Here is a 23,950-nt window from a genome sequence, read left to right as displayed (position 1 = left end):
GTAAAGATAAGAATAAATTATTCAGGATATGCGAGGTCATCTATTAAATTAAAAAATGGGGTGCTCAAACTCTAAATGGCTGTCCCCAGGCCCCAAGACAACACCCAATCCCACACAGCACACTGGGTTTGTGTTCACTCAGACTCGCCATGCATCTTCTCTACTTTCAACTCCAGAGCATTAAAACCAGGATGATTCTAAGACCTTGAGACTTGCCTGTTGCCTTTTTTTTTAAAACAGCTCATGCAGCTCAATATCAAAAAAAAAAACAACCCAACCCAAAAATGGGCAGAAGACCTAAATAGACATTTCTCCAAAGAAGATTGCCAACAAACACAAGAAAGAATGCTCAACATCATTAATCATTAGAGAAATGCAAATCAACACTACAATGCGATATCATCTCACACCAGCATGGCCATCATCAAAAAATCTACAAACAATAAATGCTGGAGAGGGTGTGGAGAAAAGGGAACCCTCATGCACTGTTGGTGGGAATGTAAATTGATGCACCCACTATGTACAACAGTGTGGAGGTTCCTTAAAAAACTAAAAATAGAACTGCCTGCTGCCTTTTAAAATGTTAATATATGAGAGTAAATAAGCAAGTAAACTTCTTTGTCTCTTGAGGCAGAAAAATTCAGTGTTGTGCTTGAGTATTTTTCATCGGAGGTCAACTCTAGAGCCCCTGAGCAGGAATACCCTCTCCTTGCCAGCAGGGGTAAAGTCTAATTTGCATAATTCCCCACCACACGGTGGTGTGTTTGTATGTCAGTGGTGGGTTTGTTGTTTGTCACTCATGTTCCAGAAGCAATTTCTAATAATTCTCATTTCAACATCTTGGGGACAAATCTCATCTCCTGTTGTTTCCTTACATAGACATATTGAAATGTTTGAAGGTGTGCAAACACACATACCCACTAGTGGAGTCCAGAAATCCAGTAGTGCCAGAGAGTTGGGGCCAGTCGAGCTCATTGGTAAGAGCTGTTGGTAAATTGAAGAAGGATTTCTAAAGGAAAAATAAAGTAGAAATTATCAAAATGATCACTTGTTTTCTATAAGGAGTAAGATTATCTATTGCTCAGGCATTGTGGTCTGTCTGCCTCTCTCTCACTCTCTTTCTTAATCTCTTTCTTTAAGGGCCTTTGCATTTAAAGCATATACCTCTTAAGGTTAACCATCATCAGAAAATTCACAAAGATCAGCGTCATTCATGAACTGGCTTCCATTCAGCTCCTGGGAAAAATGTAGAACGCATGGCAGCTCTTATTCATCCCTCTTCTGAGAGACAGATAAACTTTCCACTCTTTAATTTCTGAGATTTTCTCCATTTCTAAGGCTAGATAATCAGAAAATTGACTGTCTGGAAAGTAATAATACCCAAGCCTCCAGCAAATATGCCTTCCTTGAGTTCAAAGCTATGCCTTCAGTCATTAGGATGGTGCCTCCTGACCTCCTTGGGTGGGTGGAGGGTCCTCAGACACCTTTGAAAAATCTAATTATGGTTCCTTTCTTCATGGAGATGCACATATACTCAACATGGCCTATGACTTCAAGGGGTTCACAGAACTCCTGCAACTCTTGCATAGACTCCTGTTCAAGAACTCCTGACATAGAGTGTTGACAAAATTAGAATTCCTTTGAACCACATTCTACGACTTGTGCAAAATCACAGAAGAAAAATGTTGCCAGCTGTGTCTCCTGATTGTTCCTCCTCCCCTCTGGTCTAATTCCTAGAAAAAGCTTATCTAGATTGATGTGTTCAGAATAGGGTTGCCAGATTCAGCAAGTAAAAATACAGATGCTCAGTTAAATTTGAGTTCCTATGAACAAGATGTGGTACATACTTTCAGCAGAATACTACTCAGTCTTAAAAAAGATGGAAATTCTGACACATGCTACAACATGGATGAACCTTGAGGAAATTATGCTAAGTGAAAGAAGCCAATCACAAAAAGACAAATACTGCATGATTCTGTTTGTATGAGCTATCAAGAGTAGTCAAATTCACAGAGACATTACGTAGAATGGTAGTTGACGGGGACTGGGGGGGAGACGAAACGGGGAGTTGCTATTTAATGGGTATAGAGTTTCAGATTTGCAAGATGAAAAGTTCTGGATGTTGGTTGTATAACAGTATGAATATACTTAACACTACTGAACAGTACGTTTAAAAATGGTAAGATGGGGCTTCCCTGGTGGCGCAGTGGTTGACAGTCCACCTGCGGATGTAGGGGACACAGGTTTGTGCCCCGGTCTGGGAAGATCCCACATGCCGCGGAGCGGCTGGGCCCGTGAGCCATGGCCGCTGAGCCTGCGCGTCCGGAGCCTGTGCTCCGCAATGGGAGAGGCCACAACAGTGAGAGGCCTGCGTACCGCAAAAAAAAAAAAGGTAAGATGGCAAATTTCATGTTATGTGTATTTTACCACAATTTTAAAAAAGGAATATGCAAAAAGTTGAATTGAAATTAAACAGGGGATAATTTTTAGTATTAGTATGTCCTGGGCAATATTTGGAACCTACTTATACTTAAAAAATTATTTGTTGTGTATCTAAATTCAAATTTAAGTGGGTGGCCTGAATTTTACCTGGGAATCCCAGTTTGGATAAAATCTCGGAAAGCCAATGGTCCCTTTTTGCCTTGGCTGACAGGAAAACTCAGTGCCTGGTTGCAGGAAGCAGTTTATTTCAGGAAATAATGTCATCTCCTCCATGTTCTCTGTGTTTCCCAACCTTGAAAACACATGCCCCCTTTGGATGAACATGAAAGCCTTGAGTCCACTTTCAATCTTATTTTAAAATGAGAAAGAAATGACAGATAATGCCTAAGACAAATCACATCAAAGCAATTGTAGCACTGAATAGGACTTTTCAAATGGCCTACGGTCCTGCCCCCTGCTCACTTTCTCACCCATGATCATCCTTACCTTGTCTCCTAGAGAGACTCTGAATATGGAGGCTGTGAGGGAAGGAAAAGCCACATTTCTCTCTCCTTAACCATTCAAAAATGTATCTTTATTGTTTTTTCTGATTGCAAAATAGTACATGCTTCTTATAAAAATTCAAACATCATAGTAATATACAATGTGGAAATGAAAGTACCCCATCACCTCTCCTTAAGAGATAATTATTATGAGATAACCACTGTTAACACTTTGTATCATTTATATGTGTATAATATATAATGGAATCTACTCATTCTTCCTACTTCAGAGTGTGTGATAGTTCCTACTATCATATAGAGAATGAGTACTCAAAAGAAATAAAATAAAATTTGTATTTCTCAGTTTTGGACTGCTACTAGTTGGATGTGTTCCCACAAAAGTTGGGTTAAAGGCCTAACCATCAACGTCTCAGAATGTGACTTTATTTGTAATTGGGTCATTGCAGATGTAATTAGTTAAGTGAAGATGAGGTTGGAGTAGGAAGGGTTCATAGTCCAATATGATTAGGGATTCTTATAAGAAGAGGAAGAAGAGAAGCTAGGAAAGAGGCATGGAACAGATTCTCTCTCAGATCCCTCAGGAGGAACCATCCTGCTGATATCTTGATCTCCAACTTCCAACTTCCAAAACTATGAGAGTAAATTTCCTTGGTTTTAAGTCACCCAGTTTGTGGTACTTTGCTGTGGTAGCCCTAGAAAATGAGGACATGGCCTGAATTGGACAATTTGCTTATAGTTCTTATGATTCAGGGGTCCAAGATATAAACCCTTCTATTATGCTGACTTCTCAAAGTAAGTCATATAATAAATACATTCCACATGCACTGGTTATCCCATGGTGCCTTGCACTCTTTTCCATGGCTCTGTGAGCTTCCTTCACTCCCCTTTCCTCAATCACCTCCCCCTTGCACATGTCAATCCCAAGGTCCCCAGCCTTATTCTTATCCCAAGTGTGATTTCCAGCACAGTAGGGGCTGGAAGTGAATGGGAGGTGGTTGGGAAGGACGGCTTCTTGGGATACATCTGTATTCGTTATGATTTATCCCCGTCAAAGGAGCAGAAACAAACTCATGGAAAGGTGGCTCCCAATACGTCTCGGAGCACCGTGCAATTCCAGTGACTGACACTTTGTTCCCCCTTAGCAAGAAGCACCCACCACATTACCGTGGTGGAGTGTTTTTTTTTTTTTTTTGCGGCACGCGGGCCCCTCACTGTTGTGGCCTCTCCCACTGCGGAGCACAGGCTCCGGAAGCGCAGGCCCAGCAGCCATGGCTCATGCGCCCAGCCGCTCCGCGGCATGTGGGATCCTCCCAGACAGGGGCACGAACCCGTGTCCCCTGCATCGGCAGGCGGACTCCCAACTACTGCGCCACCAGGGAAGCCCACCGTGGTGGAGTTTTGAGCAGGAACTCTCTTTTAGTTTTTGTTCCTCCTGGCACTATAACTCAAATGTTTTCTCTGTTTATCTTATTTTTTTCCGTAGGCCTTTCTGCTTATAATGTGTGCTTATATATTCAATTCTGCTAGAGAAGACAAGAAAAACACATAGAAAAATGAAAATCATAAGCTGTGGTAAGTCGAGATAGTGAGCAGGCAAGTGGTTTGTGAGATGCAGGCAGAATTTATGAGCTGTGTTAAGTAAGTTAGCAACCTGTAAAAACATGTTAAAACTTAAAAGAACGATACAACACTCCCCCACACCACCCTCTCACATTTTTCTCAGTCATCCGCACAATGACAAGCCCAGATTTGGGAAACTGGGATTGGAACTGGGCTTCTGATTCTGGGTGGGTCTGCTCTCTCTTTCAGAAGAAGTTGTTAGGCAAGAACTCTGCTCACATAGGGAGGTGTGCAGCCTGGAATAATAATGGTGGGGATGGTAGTTCTGAAGTGTGCCAGCAAAGTGGGGAAAGGGCTCTGCTCTAGGAATTAGGAGATCTGACTTCTATGTCTGGCTCTACAAATACAGCAAAACTTCATGGTTTGGATATGACACTCTGGAAACAGGTTCCATACTTCACACAGCCCCCATTCTCAATCAGGGGTGGGTAAACAAATTTTATCTCCCTGGTGGGGGATGAAAAGATGTTGAGAAACGGGTAGGACCAGTGAGGAAATGGCCAGCCACCCTGTCTTGAGAAGTGAGGTCTCCATGTCCCCAGGATTCTCCCAGCTCAATCTTTCTGGATCAACCTGAACTACCTGGTCTCAACTACCTGGGAGAATCCTGGACCCTTTGCTCTTCAAGAAGCCCCCACCATCTGTGGAATCATCCCGGCCAGGTGCTGAATTATAGCTGGCATCAGGGTGGGTTTGCATTCCATAGTTTGAGCCCTAGAAGGCCCAGGAAGGTAAACTGCATAGGTGTATCCTGGTTATTTGATTAACCTTGAAATAACGCAAATTTGTGTTTTCCTGGTTAAATATTTTCGACTTCACTTATGGTGTTACGGCAAGGTTTTACTACTACTAACTGTGCAAAATCAAAGGAAAATGTAGCTTTACCAGCGTTCCAGCTCTGACGTCTCTCATTATATCCTATCCACTTCAATAAGACTGTTGGGAGGATCAAAAGACAGTGAGAGAAGCAGGTTGACAAGCGGAAGGCCTACACTATGTAAAGCATCATGTTTAGGATGGATCACCTAGTCTCTCCCTTTCCAAGTGGATCGTCCCAGGTTTTAAGAAGAATAAAGTTTATTGCCAGATAATAGAAAAGATCTGAGCAGACAAATGGAAGCCTCAACCTATTTGTTCTTCCTTAGGAAATTTGGTAGCTAAAAATGAGAGGTAACAGCCAAAGGTTTTATAGACCTTAGCAAAAAGAGAATGTTTAAGTCCTATCACATTAAACACTAAAAGCCTTATTTAAGCAACATTATACTCAAGATACTTCAGGCATTTAAGGCAGGATATATGCCAATTAAGATCTCCCTCATGAACTCCTGCTTATTCCTCTTAAGCATTTATGTTCTCAGGAAACTCATCTTAAATGTACCTTAAATGTGCATATGTGGAAAGACTTTATATTTACCAAGAAAAATTTTCCAGACTTGTAAAGAGCATCAGAAACTCAATGAGTATTAAATCAACTACTGCATTGCTTCAAATTTTCTTCTGATTTTATCAATGACATAAAAATGTTTTATGTCATAATTGGCAAGTATATACCATTTTTTGTGTAAGCACTTTTTGAGCAACCACTGTGTATCAGAAGCTGGATATTACCTCTTAAAAAAGAACAAGTACACAGGTCTACGGCTTCCCTGGTGGCACAGTGGTTAAGAATCTGCCTGTCCATGCAGGGGACACGGGTTCGAGCCCTGGTCTGGGAAGATCCCACATGCCACAGAGCAACTAAGCCCGTGTGCAGCAACTATTGAGCCTGTGCTCTAGAGCCCACGAGCCACAACTACTGATCCCACGTGCCACAACTACTGAGCCCGCGCGTCTAGAGCCAGTGCTCCGCAACACGAGAAACCACCACAATGAGAAGGCCGTGCACTGCAACGAAGAGTAGACCCCACTTGCCGCAACTAGAGAAAGCCTGTATGCAGCAACGAAGACCCAACGCAGCCAAAAATAAATGAATTAAAATAAATTAAAAAAAAAAAAAGAACAAGTACCCAGGTCTCATACAAACAGCAGTAAATTAAATGACCCTGCCTCAACCCAACTGAGATACTGAGAAAGGCCCTTTTAAGATGGCGCCTCCCATCACTCATTCTGGTCCACGGAGGATTTCTGTATTTTCTGTTGGTGGAAGAATCCCTTACATTGGGCAGCAGGGCCCAGAAAAACTACTGAGAAGGGAACTTAGAGGGAATTTGGATAACTTGCCAAAGTCACAGAGCTGGTAAACAGTGGTGCTGGGATTTGAACCCAGGTTCTGGTGGAACTAAGAAAGGAGAGGCTTGGAACAGGCAAGGGTCCTCATAAGCTCAGCTTTTGATAGCCCTGTTGTACCTGGTCCTTGCTTTTCCCTTAAGCTGCCAGATCTCCTGGAATCACAACATTGGCTAAGCTGGGTTTGCTAGTTTTTGAAAATGAGGCTTCCTGATTGCCTGCTGAGGGGACAGTCTCTCAGACACTGCTTCAGGTAAGAAGTTCAGAAGCCTATAGATATCTCTAGAGTTGTCTCCAGCTTTTCCTCCTCTGTGTTTCTCTTTTATGGAAGCCATGCATAATTTATAAAGAATGCAGAATGAGTGTTCTGGGGATAAGTACTGAAATGATACGTGGACCCTACACAGACACCTACTCACACACCCCACTCACGTTCCAGGGCCTGTTCTGGCCTGACACATGCTGGGGAAAGGCAGCCACAGAGAACAGTGCACTCTGCTGCTCTGGAGGTTTAGCTTCCAGCGGGGCCTGGCAGATGAAGTTCTGGGAGAACAAGGAGAGAACAAATCATTGGGTTTCTGCCTCTGTAATCTCAGGCTTAACTAGAGCAGGCAGCACTGTTCACTCAGCTAATGCTTTGATATAGACAACTTTAAGAACATAATGTAACTCTGAGTTAGATTTGTAAACTTTAGCAACTCATGTGCAGCGAGACGAGTCTGCTGTTGAGGTCCCTGTGGCCCTATGATTCATTACATTCAGAGAGAGAGAGAGGGAGAAGGAGATTAAGAAACACAGCAAGTGTCAGACTGGCATTCTGTTGACCACTGTGCCTTATTCGTGGAGCTCACAGTCTAGAGGCGCACAGAAAATAAACACTTCCCAGCCGAGTAACCTGGAAGACTTTCTTTAACTCCTCTGTGTCTCACTCAGTTTCTTATCTATAGAATGGACAAATAACAGCACCTATATCATTGGGTGGTTGAGAGGATTAGAAAAGCTAATCTGTGCCTAAAGTTTAGAATTGTAAGTGCTCAATAAAAGTTAGCTATTAGTGGTATTCATAAGAAGTCCAGGGTAACAGAAAAGATCCCTATTCCACATGTGGAGATTTGGGGAAGGAATCTTGAAAGAAATGTTATCCAGTGTAAGTCCTGTAAGGTTAGTAAGAGGGACCCAGCAGAAGAGGGGTAGGGAAAAGGAGTTTAAGCATTGGCTATGCCATAGTAAAACCACAAGGCTAAATCCATCATATTATATACAAGGAAGACCGACAAACTCCCCCACTCCGACCAACCCCAAACACAAAATTGGCCAGTTATCTATTGCTGTGTAACAAATTACCTCTGAATTCAGCAGCCTACAACATACTACATATAAGCAGATCAGTAACAGTAACTGCTCAGCCCCAGGGATGAGGTCTATTCAATGCACATTGAAACTTCGACTTGAGCTAAATAAGTGATTTTCAGGGAAAAGGTATAGCATTTCATCTTTGACCCTATGCCAGTCCAAAAACTTATGGAGCAGTGAAGATAATGTCAAATAAAGAATTCTAGCAAATATGACCAGTAAATATAAAGAGGACAGAACGGCAGGCGACAATCTTTCATCATTTTGCCTGAAAATAGGTCTTTTAATTTTTTTATTTTTACCTTGTCAGCTCCTCTTAGTCTTTTCCTTTTTCTATTATTTACTATTTAACTTCTAACCCCATGATTTATTTATTCATTGAATGAGTGGAGGGATGCTTTTATCTAACTGCCCCATATCCAGTGAAAATGCATCGTGTAGTTGGACTTTTTCTACAAATTCAATTCCTTCCATCATCATTTCCAGAGGGATTGGAGAACTGTATCCAAATTCATAAAAGTGAGAAAACAAGAGTTTAAAATGTGAGCCCGCCTGCCGCAACTAAGACCCGGTACAACCAAATCAATCAATCAATCAGTCAATATTTTAAAAAAATGTCATGTTCACAAATCAGTCTTTCATGGGGTCAATGAAAAAATTCTTTCACAAACAGAAAAAATAACTCCTCTAAGGGCCAGAAACAGCAACAAGGGGTGCTTATCATAAAAGTCTACTCAAGATACCATCATCGGATTTTGCTAAGGTTTAGTCATTCCTGAAGCAGTAGGCTGCTATTTGTCTGAAGCGGGGGTAGTTTTCCTTTGAGAGCTAAAATCCAGGCTTAGATTCTAGAAGAAGCCCAAAGTCCACATTCAAGCTACGGAGGTAAGGACATGGGAAGCCGTTACTGGGCCACCTCATGACCAGGCCTGAGCTGGGCTCTCCAACCCACTATCTCACTCATAAAAATGATCTCATTTTCTTTCTCTCCTCTGTTTCACCTTCTACCAAGAAGCTGTCACAAAACCTCGCTCTTTCTATCCTTCCAACTTGAGTTAGTGCCGCCGTCTTCAGCGGCGTATCCCAGAATCTCGTGGGGAGGTTCTTTAAAATATGGATCCTGTTTGGGTAGGTTTGTGGTGGGGCCCTAGACTTCTTATTTTTAAGAAGTGCCCTAAATGGCTCCAGTGACTGGCCAAGTTTGGGAAAGGCTGCTCTACAGACTACAGCCGCTATTCAACATCATCCTCCAAGTGCCCCAGCCTCTTCTCCCGGCCCCGTCTCTCCCACCACTCAACCACCTGCAGCCCCTCAGACCTCCAGGCTTGTCACAAGCCTTCCTCTTCCTTCACTGTCTTTATTGATCACTTGCTGCTCATCAGTCAAGCATTAGCTAAATGCTGACCTTCTTTTCTGCCCTGCCCTTCCTCTGTGAGGTACCCTCCTCTGACTCTCATCACACCTTATTATATGAGAGGAAAGCACATTTCCATCTTAAGTCACTAATTTGGAGATGCTTTCTTTCACAGCAGCTGAGACTATACCCTCCTTGATTAATAATTAGTCCTTTAAGAAGTGCTGACCTACCCTCCCTTCTTGCTGGCTAATATGTTATCAACGTGAGAGCATGACCTCTTTGGTGCTTCTGTTTTAAAAAATTGAATTATAGTTAATTTACAATGCTGTGCTAGTTTCAGGTGTGCAGCAAAGTGATTCTGTTATACATACATACATATACATATATACACATATATATTCTTTTTCAGACTCTTTTCCATTATAGGTTATTACAAGATATTGAATAAAGCTCTCTGTGCTATACAGTAGGTCCTGTTGTTTATCTATTTTACATATAGTAGTTCATATATGTTAATCCCAAACTCCTAATTTATGCCCCCCTCATCCCCTTTGGTAACCATAAATTTGTTTTCTATATCTGTGAGTCTATTTCTTTTTTGTAAATAAGTTCATTTATATCATTTTTTAGATTACACATATAAGTGATATCATGTGATATTTGTGTTTCTCTGACTTACTCCACTTAGTATGATAATCTCTAGGTCCATCTATGTTGCTGCAAATGGCATGATTTCATTCTTTTTTATGGTTGAGTAATATTCCATTGTGTATATATACCCTTTGGTTCTTCTTGATCTACTTACCTTTGGGTTCTTTATCAATCAGGGTTTAAATTCTTGGTGACGCTGTCCTCAATTTCTGCTTCTGGAATCTTTGGACCTTGTATTTCATAATTTCCCTCTAGGAATGATGGTTGAGCTCCTACCTCTGACCAATCCTCCAGTCATTGCCTTAAGCAGGAAATCCCCAGGATCACACAGAAGCCAGTCTTGACCCCCAGACCTTGGCAAGGGCTGGGCTGGGTAATTGCTGTCCTCATCATTTCCCCAGGAGTGGCATGGAGGGAACTAGTTGAAGGAACCAATGAGTGAACGGTATGTAGCAATCAATTCCAACTTTCCAAAATTCTTTTTAAATGCTAGGGTTGTCCTCTTCCCACATGCCAACTGATTTGAGATTCTAAATGTCCCCCTATGAAGAGTCACTTCCATGAAACCTATTTTATGGCTGAGGAACTTGAGGGAGAGTGTAGCAAAATGGTAGATATAATTAACTAGAGGGCAAGGGATTGTTCTCTGGTCTTAGCAACACACTGGATTGCACAGGTGTTTACTGACACACTATCTATGCGGAGATGTCTAATGTGCTGGGGGAACAGGCATGTGGGCTGAGTAATTATAAATGCCTTTCAGAAGTATGGAGCTTAAAATAATTTCCTCTTGTAGTTTTTCATAACAACCAGTGTTTATGTCTTTTTAATTCTTGCAGAAGGCAGCGAGGGCTAAGATCACTGATGTTTTCAGAAGAATGAGCCTGCAAGAGCCCCTGACTTTGCTGGCAGGTAAGAGACCCAGATGCTCACCTTGAGCAAGAAGAAAAGGGCATTGAATTGATCAGGACTCAAGTCAACAGCCCGTCTGGCCTGTGCCCGTGAACAGGGAAAGGCAACACAAGAACATTCTGTCTCCTGTGGCCTGATTGCTATTGGAGAAAAGGATTCACCATGGGGCATACAACTCTCTTTTTCTGACAGAATAAATGAGAAATAACTAGGATTGGGGCTTCTCTCCTCATTGTTTAGCATCTTTAATCTGCCAGCCTGCAAGATGTCTGAGGAGCAGAAAATGTAATTTTGTCCAGTTTTACTAAACAACAGCTTTTCCTCATCGGAAAAAATAATAAAAAAGTACTCTGACTCTTAATATTTCTGGAGTTGACATGACGTTAGCAGAGATAGAATTTCCATATTTTATTATGCACCATGAAAGTCAGCCTTTATGCTTAATGGAAGCTTATGCTCACTGCTAAATCCAGAGAGCGGAGGCAGGGCGGGTTAGTGAGAGGCAGGGTGAGAGCTCAGATACTGCCTGTGTCACCTGTGGGCTAATAAAGAGTAGCCTAGGCTGATTTACAAAATCATCTCAAAGAGAGGAAAAAAATGCATAGGGGCCTGGAAGATCGGAGCCGCTTTGCTCTCAGGTGAATATGCATTTTCTGCAGCCAGATTAAGGGTACATTTTGTCCTTGACACAGCACAAAATTCAATCTGTGCCTACTTACCCTACAGACAACAGCTTGCCAGGGGTCGTGCTAAGATTTTATAATAGTACAGGCAACAGCCTTTGCTAGCAAAATAAACATTTGGGAAATTGTATTTCAGAATCACTTCTCCTTCCTTCCTGTCCGCCTCCCCGCAACTCGACATGCAATTCTGGTTCAGTGAAATGCAGCATTTAATATTTTGGAAATAATTTTCAAGCAGATGGGGAAGAGGCAGGAGGGCAGCATCTACTGCTGGCCTTGATGATCTCTCTACCTCCCCTTCTTCTGCAACAAAACAACTCAAGCAGTGATTGTTTTTTCCTTTGAAAGAAAAAAAAATAAGATAGCATGAAAGTGTTTTCAGATTTGCTCTTTGTTTTTTGTTGAAACCTTTCTAAGTTGAGGTCTTCTGTGTGATATGGGAAGCTCATGTTGAACCTGACTGCTAAGGACATCTTGGAGAGACGCTAAGTTGTTTTTAAGGAGGAAGAGGGCAGAGTGAGGCTCAGAACCCTTAGTTTCTGTGGAACCATGAGGGTGATTCTTCACACTCTCTTTATTGAACTACAGATATCTTTCCAGATGAACACACTCCTAATCTAATTAGCTGTAAACAGGCCTCTTGGGTGCCGCAATGCTTTAATTAGAGGATGGCATGAGCAGGAGGGGAGGGGGGCTGGTGCAGGAAAGACACCCAAGACTGTGAATTCCTTTGCGATGGGCACAGTTGGGATGGGGTGATGTATCGGCAGGAGTGTTTTCTGCCTTATAGGGAGACAAAAGCAAAGACATGTTGACTAGTCTCATAAAGGGCAGAATGGCCTATTATGAACAATGAATACTTGTTTTTCTACAGCACTTACTGCTCTTCCCAGAATATGATTTACTACTTGGTGCAGCAAAGGAATGGCACCAAACACGCTGGGGCTTCCTGAAGGGTCTTGGTTGATAATATGCCTTCCCACGGTCAGACCCCAGCCAAATGTTCACTTTGGAAGAGGTGGTCCCATTACTATTCCTCATGGAACATGAGATCGTGGAGGGATTATAGGGTGGGGTTAGGGGTCAGCGGGTACTTTCAAGTTTCACAGTCAGTGGTACAGAATCCAAATTCAGAGCCTCCTTCTGCTGAACAGGTTGGAAAAAGGTCACACAGCTTCATTTTAAAAGACAACTTCTGGCTGTTGCCCTCTTCTGTCATTTTGGGAAGGATTCCTAAAGGCAGTTGAGGAGGGGACGATCTGGCATTAACTGAATAACAACCAGTGTGCGTGCTCCCTGGGTGAGGCGGGTCCCAGGTTAATAAGGACGTAAAGAAACGAGGCTTTACTGGGTTGAGGCCATGCTGACCACCAACCAGGCCTCTGAACCCACAGGGCCCTTGGGGTTGAGTAATCAGCACTGGCCTCTGACAGCTGTTTCCCTTCAGTCACCCAGCCTTGAGCCAACACATAAGATTTCTGCTGCACTTCAATGCCCTTGGACATCTTTGCTTTCTGGTGCCCACTGCTGGCTGGAACTGATTCCAGACTTGATCTGAAAGGGTTTGAGCGGCATGTGCTGGGTAAACACCAATGGCCTCTGGGCTCCAAGCCCACCCCGCTAATCTTTTCTCTGTGCTATGGAGCTGGACTCTGAAAACTACACTTCCCAGATTCCTCTGAGTCTCCCTGCCAATGAGAGGTGCAGGTGGGAGATGGGCAAGTGGGGGTGAGAGAAGGAGAGGAGGAACCATTTTCTGGCGTCTAGTTGAGGTCGGCATCCCCCAGCAGCTTCCAGCCTCCAGCCTTCTGTGCTACTTCCAGCTCCTCTCCACACTCCTCAGTGGTTCAGTAGCAGCTGGTTTGTGTGCCCTTGGCAGTCAGAGTACAGGCTGTGCAGTAGTCCAAACACCAGCTGCACCCCTCCCTCTAGCTTCTGGTAACACCTCTTCCTCCTTGTTGTTCCTTAGCCCTGCAGTCAGCAGCTGCTTTTTGCAATGATTGATCTCTGATAACTTCAGCATCCCCCTTTTTGTTCTAATACCTGTGTAATCAGTTCCCTGTGTTAAATCTACCAGGGTAGCCAATCCCCTATATTAAATCCCCTCTGTTGGAATGCTTTCATTTTCCTGACTGACCCCTCATAAATGGTGACTCTGACAGTGACAAGAAACCCAGTTTAAAAGGGTTCCACATGCTGAATTAGCCAAAATATTGGAGGCTTTCTCTCTTTGCGGTGACATCACTAAAAGGCTCTCAAATAGGGGTACCTGTGGGCAGAGTGAGGACTGAGGATAGTCTGATGGGCGGAGATGCTCTCTTGGGGAACCTCGCACATTCCAATGTGCTCCAGAAATACTTTGGTTGAGGGACTAGCCCACACCATGCTGATGGCTTCCCCATTTTGCCCTGCAGCGGTCTGTCTTAGAGTGCAAGCTCTTCCCTGACATGTGAAGAATTTTGAAAACTACACTGCAGTATCCCACAACCACATCTTTCTTTTGTAAATCCTCAAAGTTTGGACACTGGTGGCAGTGGGAAAACGCTATGACAGTGGTTCTCCCCAAAGTCTGGGGACCCCTGGGGATCTTTGAGACCCTCAGAGAGGGTTCATGAGATCACTATTATCATCATAATACTAAAACTTGATTTATCTTTATTTTAATTCACTCATAAGTGTACAATGGAGTTTTCAAGAGGCCACATACATGGATACAGAAATAGATTGAAGGCAGAAGCGGATAGGGGAATTTAGCTGTCTTCTATCCAGATATCAAGGAGATTCACAAAAGTAGAAAAGAATGCTATTATTTTAGCCTTTTTGTTCGTTTGTTTCAGAAAATAAAGTTGTTATAAAAATATGTTATTTATGTTAATGTGTTTCTTATTGTTATTTTCTAATGAGTTAATAAATCCCATTGTGGAGTTGGTACATTCCCTTCACCCTCACTAGTCACTTAAGTTTCATGCTCCAGCCCCTGGTCATCTGGAGTTTAATCCCCACACTGAGGTCAAGTCCAGGCAATCCTCTCCAGGATTTTCAATGGCCCAGGTTGGCTCTCCCTTCCTGGGGTCCATATCCTTGCCCCAGGACACACACTCTTTCTGTCCTGATAACTCAGTCACCACCCTTACATTACTCACAAGAGTGTCAGACTCCAGCTTTTTTGACCCCAGTCTCCGAAGACACCTGTCCAAGTCTCTTAGTGGCCTCCTACAGTGAGGGGAAGCACCCTGCCCTTCCCCCACAGGGACAGCAGAACCCCGCTGCCATACTGACACTAGCGATTCTCAGCCTCAAGCTACAGGTTGCAGAAATGGTTTTCACTCCCTTCTTCTGCAGGTCCTGCTGAAGTCCTTCTAATATTTGACTGTGGAAGGTGGGACTAGTTGGCCCCCATTGTCTAAGGCTCTCACTTGAAAGTTAGGTAGAAATAAATAGTCCAGTTTTTAACATCTGTTATAAAATCATCCTGAATTTCTAATGAAATATCTATCATTATTTATATTTTATACAGAAGGAAAGTAAATCTCAGAGAAAATAAGTAAAGGTAAGTGGCTAAGCCAGGATTTGAACACAGGTATGTCTGATTCAAAGTCCAAGATTATTTTATGCAGAGATAATTTAGGGGCTTGAAATTCCCCTCTGGGCTCATGGTGTCAGTTTCACAAATGGCTTCCGTGCCATCAGTAGGGTGGCTATATATCCCAATATGTCTGGGCCGGTCTGGGGTAATGCCTGTTGTCCTCACATAATTAACAGTAATGATTCCTCTTCTCTCAAGTTTGGGCAATAAATTATAAGACCACCACAACCTCTAGGGTTAGGGGAGTTTGGTGCAGAGGAACCAGAAGCACCAGAAGTTTTGTAGGAGGGCAGACTCTTCCAGTAGAGTCTCCAAGGCCTGGCTTAGACCCTGCAGGGAAGATATGCACTGGGGAGATGAAGTCCAGGCAGCCTCCCCAGATGCAAGGATGCTGGGAACAGCCCTGGGTTAACCGCAGCCTGAGATATCTGGCTGGAGGAGGGTGGTCTATTCAGAAACTGGATGTAAAGTCCACAGAGCAGGCAGGGTGTGAGAAAACTACGTATCCATTGTTGATTCTAGATAACTTCTGAGTTTGTCCATTTCTTTTCTTCCCAAGGTACTCTTCTAGCTTAGGACACTTTTACTAGAATAATAACAAACTCCTAGCTGAGTTTCTGGCCTGCTCCCCCTTCCTCCCCCACGCCCCCCACCAATGTAATCCATCCTGTGCATTGAAACCAGAGTGATTTTTCTGAAATTCCAGTCAGACTGATGCTATTTCTTAGTTTAAACCCCTTTGACGGCTTCCTATTGCCTTCAGGATAAACTCTGAGTTCCTTAATGTGGCTTTGAGGTCCTTTGAGATCAGCTCCTATGCACCTTCCTAGGCTCTTCTCTTACATTCAGACCTTGTCCTGGATCAATGTCAGTTCAGCCCCACCAAACTTCTCATAACTCTGCACCCTCTTACTTGTGAGCCTTTGCACGTGCTCTTTCAGCCCCTAAGACACTCCTTCCTAGGTCTGCTGGGACGGATGCCTCCGATGCCTCCTTCCTCCCAGTTTAGGAAGCATGCATGCATCACAGCAGCTCACACTCTGGAATTGCCTATTTGCTTACTTGCATTTCCCCACAAGGCCTGAAACTCTGAGGACCTGGGCTCTTCCCATCCTCTTCACCTCTGTGTCATTACCTCCTATCACAGTGTTTGGCACGTGGTAGGTCCTGGGTTAGGATTTAGTGATATTTTGCTTACAAACATTAAAACCCAAATAACCAAAACAGGAGACATCTGAGCTCAACATACATCATGGGTGTCGGCTAGGCATGGTACTTATACCTAACCTGATTCTCTGTGCAAATGAAGAGACTCTATAGATAATGTTTTAAAAACTGGAAGTCTTTTTTAAAAAGGAGCATTTAAAAAATATTCCATATATGAGTGAAATCACATGGTATTTGTTTTTTTCCATCTGACTTATTTCACTTACCCTAATACCCTCAAGGTCCATCCATGTTGTGGCTAATGGCAAGATTTCATCTTTTTATTTTTATGGCTGGGTAGTATTCCATTGTATATATATACCACATCTTCTTCTTTTTTTTCCTAATCATGGTTTTGATCTTTTTTATCTGATCGATCTTGGGCAGGATCCTTAAGTTCTCTATGCTTCCATTTCTTTTCTTTTTTTTAAAACATCTTTATTGGAGTATAATTGCTTTACAATGTTGTGTTAGTTTCTGCTGTATAACAAAGTGAATCAGCTATACGTATACATACATCCCCATATCCTCTCCTTCTGGCGTCTCCCTCCAACCCTCCCTATCCCACCCGTCTAGGTGGTCACAAAGCACCAAGCTGATCTCCTTATGCTATGCGCTGCTTCCCACTAGCTATCTGTTTTACATTTGGTAGTGTATATATGTCAATGCCACTCTCTCACTTTGTCCCAGCTCACCCTTCCCCCTCCCCGTGTCCTCAAGTCCATTCTCTATGCCAGTACCTTTATTCCTGTCCTGCCCTTAGGTTCATCAGAGCCTTTTTTTTTTTTTTTTTTTAGATTCCATATATATGTGTTAGCATATGGTATTTGTTTTTCTCTTTCTGACTTACTTCACTCTGTATGACAGACTCTAGGTCCATCCACCTCACTACAAATAACTCAATTTCGTTTCTTTTTGTGGCTGAGTAATATTTCACTGTATATATGTGCCACATCTTCTTTATCCATGCACCTGCCGATGGGCACTGGGTAAAGGGGTTCAACTGTATGATGATGGATAGAAACTAAATTTTTGGTGGTGAACATGCTGTAGTGTATACAGAAGTTGTAATATAATGTTGTACATATGAAGCATATATAATGTTACAAACTGATGTTACTTCAATAAAAAATAATAAGTAAAAAAAAAAGGAGTATGATCTATACTGGCCAGAAAATGAAACCGTGAATCAGCTTAATATCCAGTAGTGGATTATGGCTTGTACACTGAAAAGGATAGTATGAAACACTGACAGATATAATGAGTAAAAAGACTAAGTAGCAATGTGGAAAAATGATTAGGATTAGTACTAATTTTTTTAAAAAAGGAGCATTGCCAATTGCTTACTTGCTACTCTTGTGACTACATAGTGTGTACGCGTGTGTGTGTGTGCATGTGTAGTGAGGGTAGAGTACTGGGGAAGAGAAAAGTTTAAGATAGTGGGGATAATTTTTTTTTAATATTCTCATAATTGGTTCTAATGTTGACTTTACATCTTCTTTTTTCCCCAATAAGAAGAATATTAAAAGAATATTTCAAAACAAATCTGATGGGCTTCCCTGGTGGCGCAGTGGTTGAGAGTCCGCCTGCCGATGCAGGGGACATGGGTTCGTGCCCCGGTCCGGGAGGATCCCACATGCCGCAGAGTGGCTGGGCCCGTGAGCCATGGCCGCTGAGCCTGCGCGTCCGGAGCCTGTGCTCCGCAACGGGAGAGGCCACAACAGTGAGAGGCCCGCGTACCGCAAAAAACAAAAACAGAAACAAAAAAACAAATCTGATACTCCAAAATGTTAAAATGATTCTCTCTGAGTGGTAGCACAAGGGAAATTTTAATAATTTCTTCATAATTTCTGTATTTGCTTATTTTTCTCCACTGAATATTTAACATATCTGATTAGATAAAAGCAACAGAGCAAACATTCCCTCTCTTCCCTCTTTCACTTTGGGCAGATTACTTTCTTCCCTATTGGTCTTGGCCATGTGATTTGCTTTGCCTATGGGTTGATGGTGCACATGACGTAGCAAATATGTTTGTGTGAGGGCCTTGCCCTCTTGCACTTCTGACATTATCATGAAAAGTGCATGCTCTGGATAGACTGCCCAACCAAGGAAAAATGAGAGACACGTGGAGCAGACCTGGACCCAAGCTTCAGCTTGGAGCGAAGACCAACAGGGCCCAGCCTAGAACAGCTGTGTGAGTGAGAAGACATGACAATTGTTTTAAGTCATTGAGACTTGGGTGATGTATACAGCATTATTTTGACAATAACTCAGTGATAAATCTTCATTTTCAACATCAACTTTCTGAGCAAAATCTCTGTCTTTTATTCTTCTTGTCCCATCTTTCATTCTTATCAAATGGTATCCCACAGAAGTGGCCCAGGCTGGGAGTGCCCAGGCTAACTTTTAGCTTGGAGAGGAATATTAACCTGAAGAGATATATATATATTTTTTTGCGGTACGCGGGCCTCTCACTGTTGTGGCCTCTCCCGTCGCAGAGCACAGGCTCCGGACTCACAGGCTCAGCGGCCATGGCTCACGGGCCCAGCCGCTCCGCGGCATGTGGGATCCTCCCGGACCGGGGCACGAACCCGTGTCCCCTGCATCGGCAGGCGGACCCTCAACCACTGCGCCACCTGGGAAGCCCCTGGAGAGATATTTTAAGAATCCTAGAACATCAAAGGCTTGAAACAGATGACAAACTAACACTAAAACTGTAGTGTTGTCTCTACCATCAATAGCATTATTGACATATTGATGATACTAATGAATCCCAATTACCATTACGACCAATATGGGCTCCTCATTGCCATTCTCATAGTCACTTTTCAGAACTACTACTTTACTGCCAAAAAGGGATGGGTGTGGGGTGGGAAATAACCCGAACCCAAACCAACAACTGCTGATCTGCAGTTATTTCAATTCATTTGTTGTTGCAAATAGCAAATAAAAAATTGCTACAATCCAAATTCCAATTGTCTGGATTCCAGGACGGGGCTGGCTACTGGGCTTGTGGGAATGATTTCTTTAAAGCATCTTCTCAATGGGTCTTTCTCTTCCCCAGAGACTTAGCACACTGCGGAGAGAGCTGCCAGCTCCAGTGAGAGGCTGCCCTCCCCAGGGGAACCCTAAAGTGAGAGGCACCCCTCACCTCAGTCTCCAGAGGCCAGGTGTGGGATAGGAAGGTCAAGCGTGAGGACATCGACCAGCCTGGTTAGCTACCACCACTGCATCACGTGAGCTGTGTGTCAATCTACTTTTGTCTGGTTTGAACCCAACATACAGTTTCTAAAGCTTTTTCACAGACCTTAGCTCACGGAAGCTCATGGCCTTCCTTCATCATCTACAGAGTTTCTGGTTAGGTGGTTTGTTCAAGATGATACTGACAGGAAGTGGTTCTGCACCTCTTAGCTGTGTGACCTTAGGCTATCTACTCAACATTTCTGAGTACTTGTCTGGAAAGTGAGGCTATGTTGTAATAACACCTACGTTAGAGGGCTTTTATGAAGATTAAAAAAGTAATGCTTTAGTATTCTTTAGCTGGTTTCCTTAGTTATTTGCTTAAAAACCAAACAAAACAATCCCTCAAGTGTTTGGTACATACATAACAAAAATTCATTGAAGAAAAATTAGAATAAAAGTTATCCAGAATTCTAGAGTCCAAAGTTAACATACTGATCTATAACCTTCAAATTATTTTGTCTGTACACATGAACACACATATATTCATATAAACTGGCCCATATATTACTATCTTGTAACCTGGTTTTGCCGCCTAACAAATTACCATAAACATATTTTCTTGCTAAGAAATGTGTCTATAATATGTGTATTAACAGTTGCATAATATTTCATTTTGTGGATGCAATATATTTTTAAATATCTAATCTCCTATTTTTTTAAACATCTTTATTGGAGTATAACTGCTTTACAGTATTGTGTTAGTTTCGGCTGTATAACAAAGTGAATCAGCTATATGCATACGTATATCCCCATATTCCCTCCCTCTTGAGTCTCCCTCCCACCCTCCTTAACCCACCCCTGTAGGTGGTCCCAAAACACCGAGCTGATCTCCCTGTGCCATGCAGCTGCTTCCCACTAGCTATCTATTTTACATTTGGTAGTGTATATATGTCAATGCTACTCTCTCACTTTGTCCCAGCTAACCCTTCCCCCTCCCCATGTCCTCAGGTCCATTCTCTACATTTGCATCTTTATTCCTGTCCTGCCCCTAGGTTCATCAGAACCACTTTTTTTTTTTTTAGATTCCCTATATATGTGTTAGCATATGGTATTTGTTTTTCTCTTTCTGACTTAACTTCACTCTCTATGACAGACTCTAGGTCCAACCACCTCACTAAAAATAACTAAATTTCATTTCTTTTTATAGCTAACATTCCTTTGTATATACGTGCCACATCTTCTTTATCCTTTCATCTGTCAGTGGACGCTTAGGTTGTTTCCATGTCCTGGCTATTGTAAATAGTGCTGCAGTGAACATTGTGGTACATGACTGTTTGAATTATGGTTTTCTCAGGGTATACGCCCAGTAGTGGGATTGCTGGGTCATATGGTAGTTCTATTTTTGGCTTTTAAAGGAACCTCTATACTGTTCTCCATAGTGGATGGATCAATTTACATTCCCACCAACAGTGCAAGAGGGTTCCCTTTTCTTCACACCCTCTCTAGCATTTTTTGTTTGTAGATTTTTTGATGATGGCCATTCTGACTGGTGTGAGGTGATACCTCATTGTAGTTTTGATTTGTATTTCTCTAATGATTAGTGGTGTTGAGCATCTTTTCATGTGTGCATTGGCAATTTGTATATCTTTTTTGGAGAAATGTCTATTTAGGGTTTCTGCCCATTTTTGGGTTGGGTTTTTTGTTTTTTTGATATTGAGCTGCATGAGCTGCTTGTATATTTTGGAGATTAATTCTTTGTCAGTTGCTTCATTTGCAAATATTTTCTCACACTCTGAAGGTTGTCTTTTCGTCTTGTTTATGGTTTCCATTGCTGTGCAAAAGCTTTTAAGTTTCATTAGGTCCCATTTGTTTATTTTTATTTCCAGTACTCTAGGAGGTGGGTCAAAAAGGATCTTGCTGTGATTTATGTCAAAGAGTGTTCTGCCTATGTTTTCCTCTAAGAGTTTTAGAGTGTCTGGCCTTACATTTAGGTCTTTAATCCACTTTGAGTTTATTTTTTTGTATGGTGTTAGGAAGTGTTCTAATTTCATTCTTTTACATGTAGCTGTCCAGTTTTCCCAGCACCACTTATTGAAGAGGCTGTCTTTTCACCATTGTATACTCTTGCCTCCTTTATCAAAGATACGGTGACCATAAGTGTGTGGGTTTATCTCTGGGCTGTCTATCCTGTTCCATTCATCTATATTTCTGTTTTTGTGACAGTACCATACTGTCTTGATTACTGTAGCTTTGTAGCATAGTTTAAAGTCCAGGAGCCTGAGTCCTCAAGCTCAATTTTTCTTTCTCAAGATTGTTTTGGCTATTCGGGGTCTTTGTGTTTACATACAAATTGTGAAATTTTTTGTTCTAGTTCTGTGAAAAATGCCATTGTTAGTTTGATAGGGATTGCACTGAACCTGTAGATTGCTTTGGGTAGTATAATCATTTTCACAATGTTGATTCTTCCAATCCAAGAACATAGTATATCTCTGCACCTGTTTGTATCATCTTTAGTTGCTTTCATCAGTATCTTATAGTTTTCTGCATACAGGTCTTTTGTCTCCTTAGGTAGGTTTATTCCCAGGTATTTTATTCTTTTTGTTGCAGTGGTAAGTGGGAGTGTTTCCTTAATTTCTCTTTCAGATTTTTCATCATTAGTGTATAGGAATGCAAGAGATTTCTGTGCATTAACTTTATATCCTGCTACTCTACCAAATTCATTGATTAGCTCTAGTAGTTTTCTGGTAGCATCTTTAGGATTCTCTATGTATAATATCATGTCATCTGCAAACAGTGACAGTTTTACTCCTTCTTTTTGGATTTAGATTCCTTTTATTTCTTTTTCTTCTCTGATCGCTGTGGCTAAAACTTCCAAAACTATGTTGAATAATAGTGGTGAGAGTGGGAAACCTTGTCTTGTTCCTGTTCTTAGAGGAAATGCTTTCAGTTTTTCACCATTGAGAATGATGTTTGCTGTGGGTTTGTCATCTATGGCCTTTATTATGTTGAGGTAGTTCCCTCTATGCCTACTTTCTGGAGAGTTTTTATCATAAATGGGTGCTGAATTTTGTCAAAAGCTTTTTGTGCATCTATTGAGATGATCATATGGTTTTTCCCCTTCAATTTGTTAATATGGGTTATCACATTGATTGATTTGCATATATTGAAGAATCCTTGCATTCCTGGGGTTAACCCCACTTGATCATAGTGTATGATCCTTTTAATGTGCTGTTGATTTCTAGTCTCATAGTATTGTGGTCGGAAAAGATACTTGGTATGATTTCAATTTTCTTAAATTTACCAAGGCTTGATTTGTGATCCAGGATATGATCTATCCTGGAGAATGTTCCATGAGCACTTGAGAAGTGTATTCTGTTGTTTTTGGATGGAATATCCTATAAATATCAATTAAGTCCATCTTGTTTAATGTATCATTTAAAGCTTGTGTTCCTTATTTATTTTCATTTTCGATGATCTGTCCATTGGTGAAAGTGGGGTGTTAAAGTCCCCTACTATGATTGTGTTACTGTCGATTTCCCCTTTTATGGCTGTTAGCATTTGCCTTATGTATTGAGGTGCCCCTGTGTTGCGTGCATAAATATTTACAATTGTTATAACTTCTTCTTGGATTTATCCCTTGATCATTGTGTAGTGTCTTTTGTCTCTTGTAATAGCCTTTATTTTAAAGTCTATTATGTCTGATATGAGAATTGCCATTCCAGCTTTCTTTTGATTTCCATTTGCATAGAAAATGTTTTTCCATCCCCTCACTTTCAGTCTGTATATGTCCCTAGGTCTGAAGTGGGTCTCTTGTAGACAGCATATATACGGGTCTTGTTTTGTATCCATTCAGCCAGTCTATGTCTTTTGGTTGGAGCATTTAATTCTTTTACATTTAAGGTAATTATCAATATGTATGTTCCTATTACCATTTTCTTAATTGTTTTGGGTTTGTTATTGTAGGTCTTTTCCTTCTCTTGTGTTCCCTGCCTAAAGATGTTCCTTTAGCATTTTGTCGTAAAGCTGGTTTGGTGGTACTGAATTCTATTAGCTTTTGCTTGTCTGTAAAGGTTTTAATTTCTCTGCTGAATCTGAATGAGATCCTTGCTGGGTAGAATAATCTTGGCTGTAGGTTTTTCCCTTTCATCACTTTAAATATGTTCTGCCACTCCTTTCTGGCTTGCAGAGTTTCTGCTGAAAAATCAGCTGTTAACTTTATGGGGATTCC

The 23,950-nt window shown here is 41.9% G+C and overlaps 1 protein-coding gene across 6 annotated transcripts in view; it reads right to left on the bottom strand.

Annotated features, from left to right (window-relative positions):
* The window catches only part of AOAH (acyloxyacyl hydrolase), a 171,229-nt gene that overhangs the window by 72,162 nt on the left and 75,117 nt on the right, over positions 1-23,950 (bottom strand). For 5 of the 6 annotated variants that reach the window (XM_033428275.2, XM_012533065.3, XM_012533066.3 and 2 more), the window contains exons 13-14: positions 7,224-7,334; positions 918-1,009 (exon numbers count right to left, since the gene is read on the bottom strand). In XM_033428275.2, the coding sequence (XP_033284166.1) occupies positions 918-1,009; positions 7,224-7,334 (203 nt within the window). The remainder of the gene's footprint in view (positions 1-917; positions 1,010-7,223; positions 7,335-23,950) is intronic. The other variant, XM_033428272.2, reaches the window with a different exon arrangement.

The sequence above is a fragment of the Orcinus orca genome, chromosome 9 (genome assembly GCF_937001465.1).
Source record: "Orcinus orca chromosome 9, mOrcOrc1.1, whole genome shotgun sequence".
Classification (NCBI taxonomy): domain Eukaryota; kingdom Metazoa; phylum Chordata; class Mammalia; order Artiodactyla; family Delphinidae; genus Orcinus; species Orcinus orca.
The sequence above is the reverse complement of the archived record's forward strand: the minus strand, read 5'-3'. Positions and strand labels throughout refer to the sequence as shown.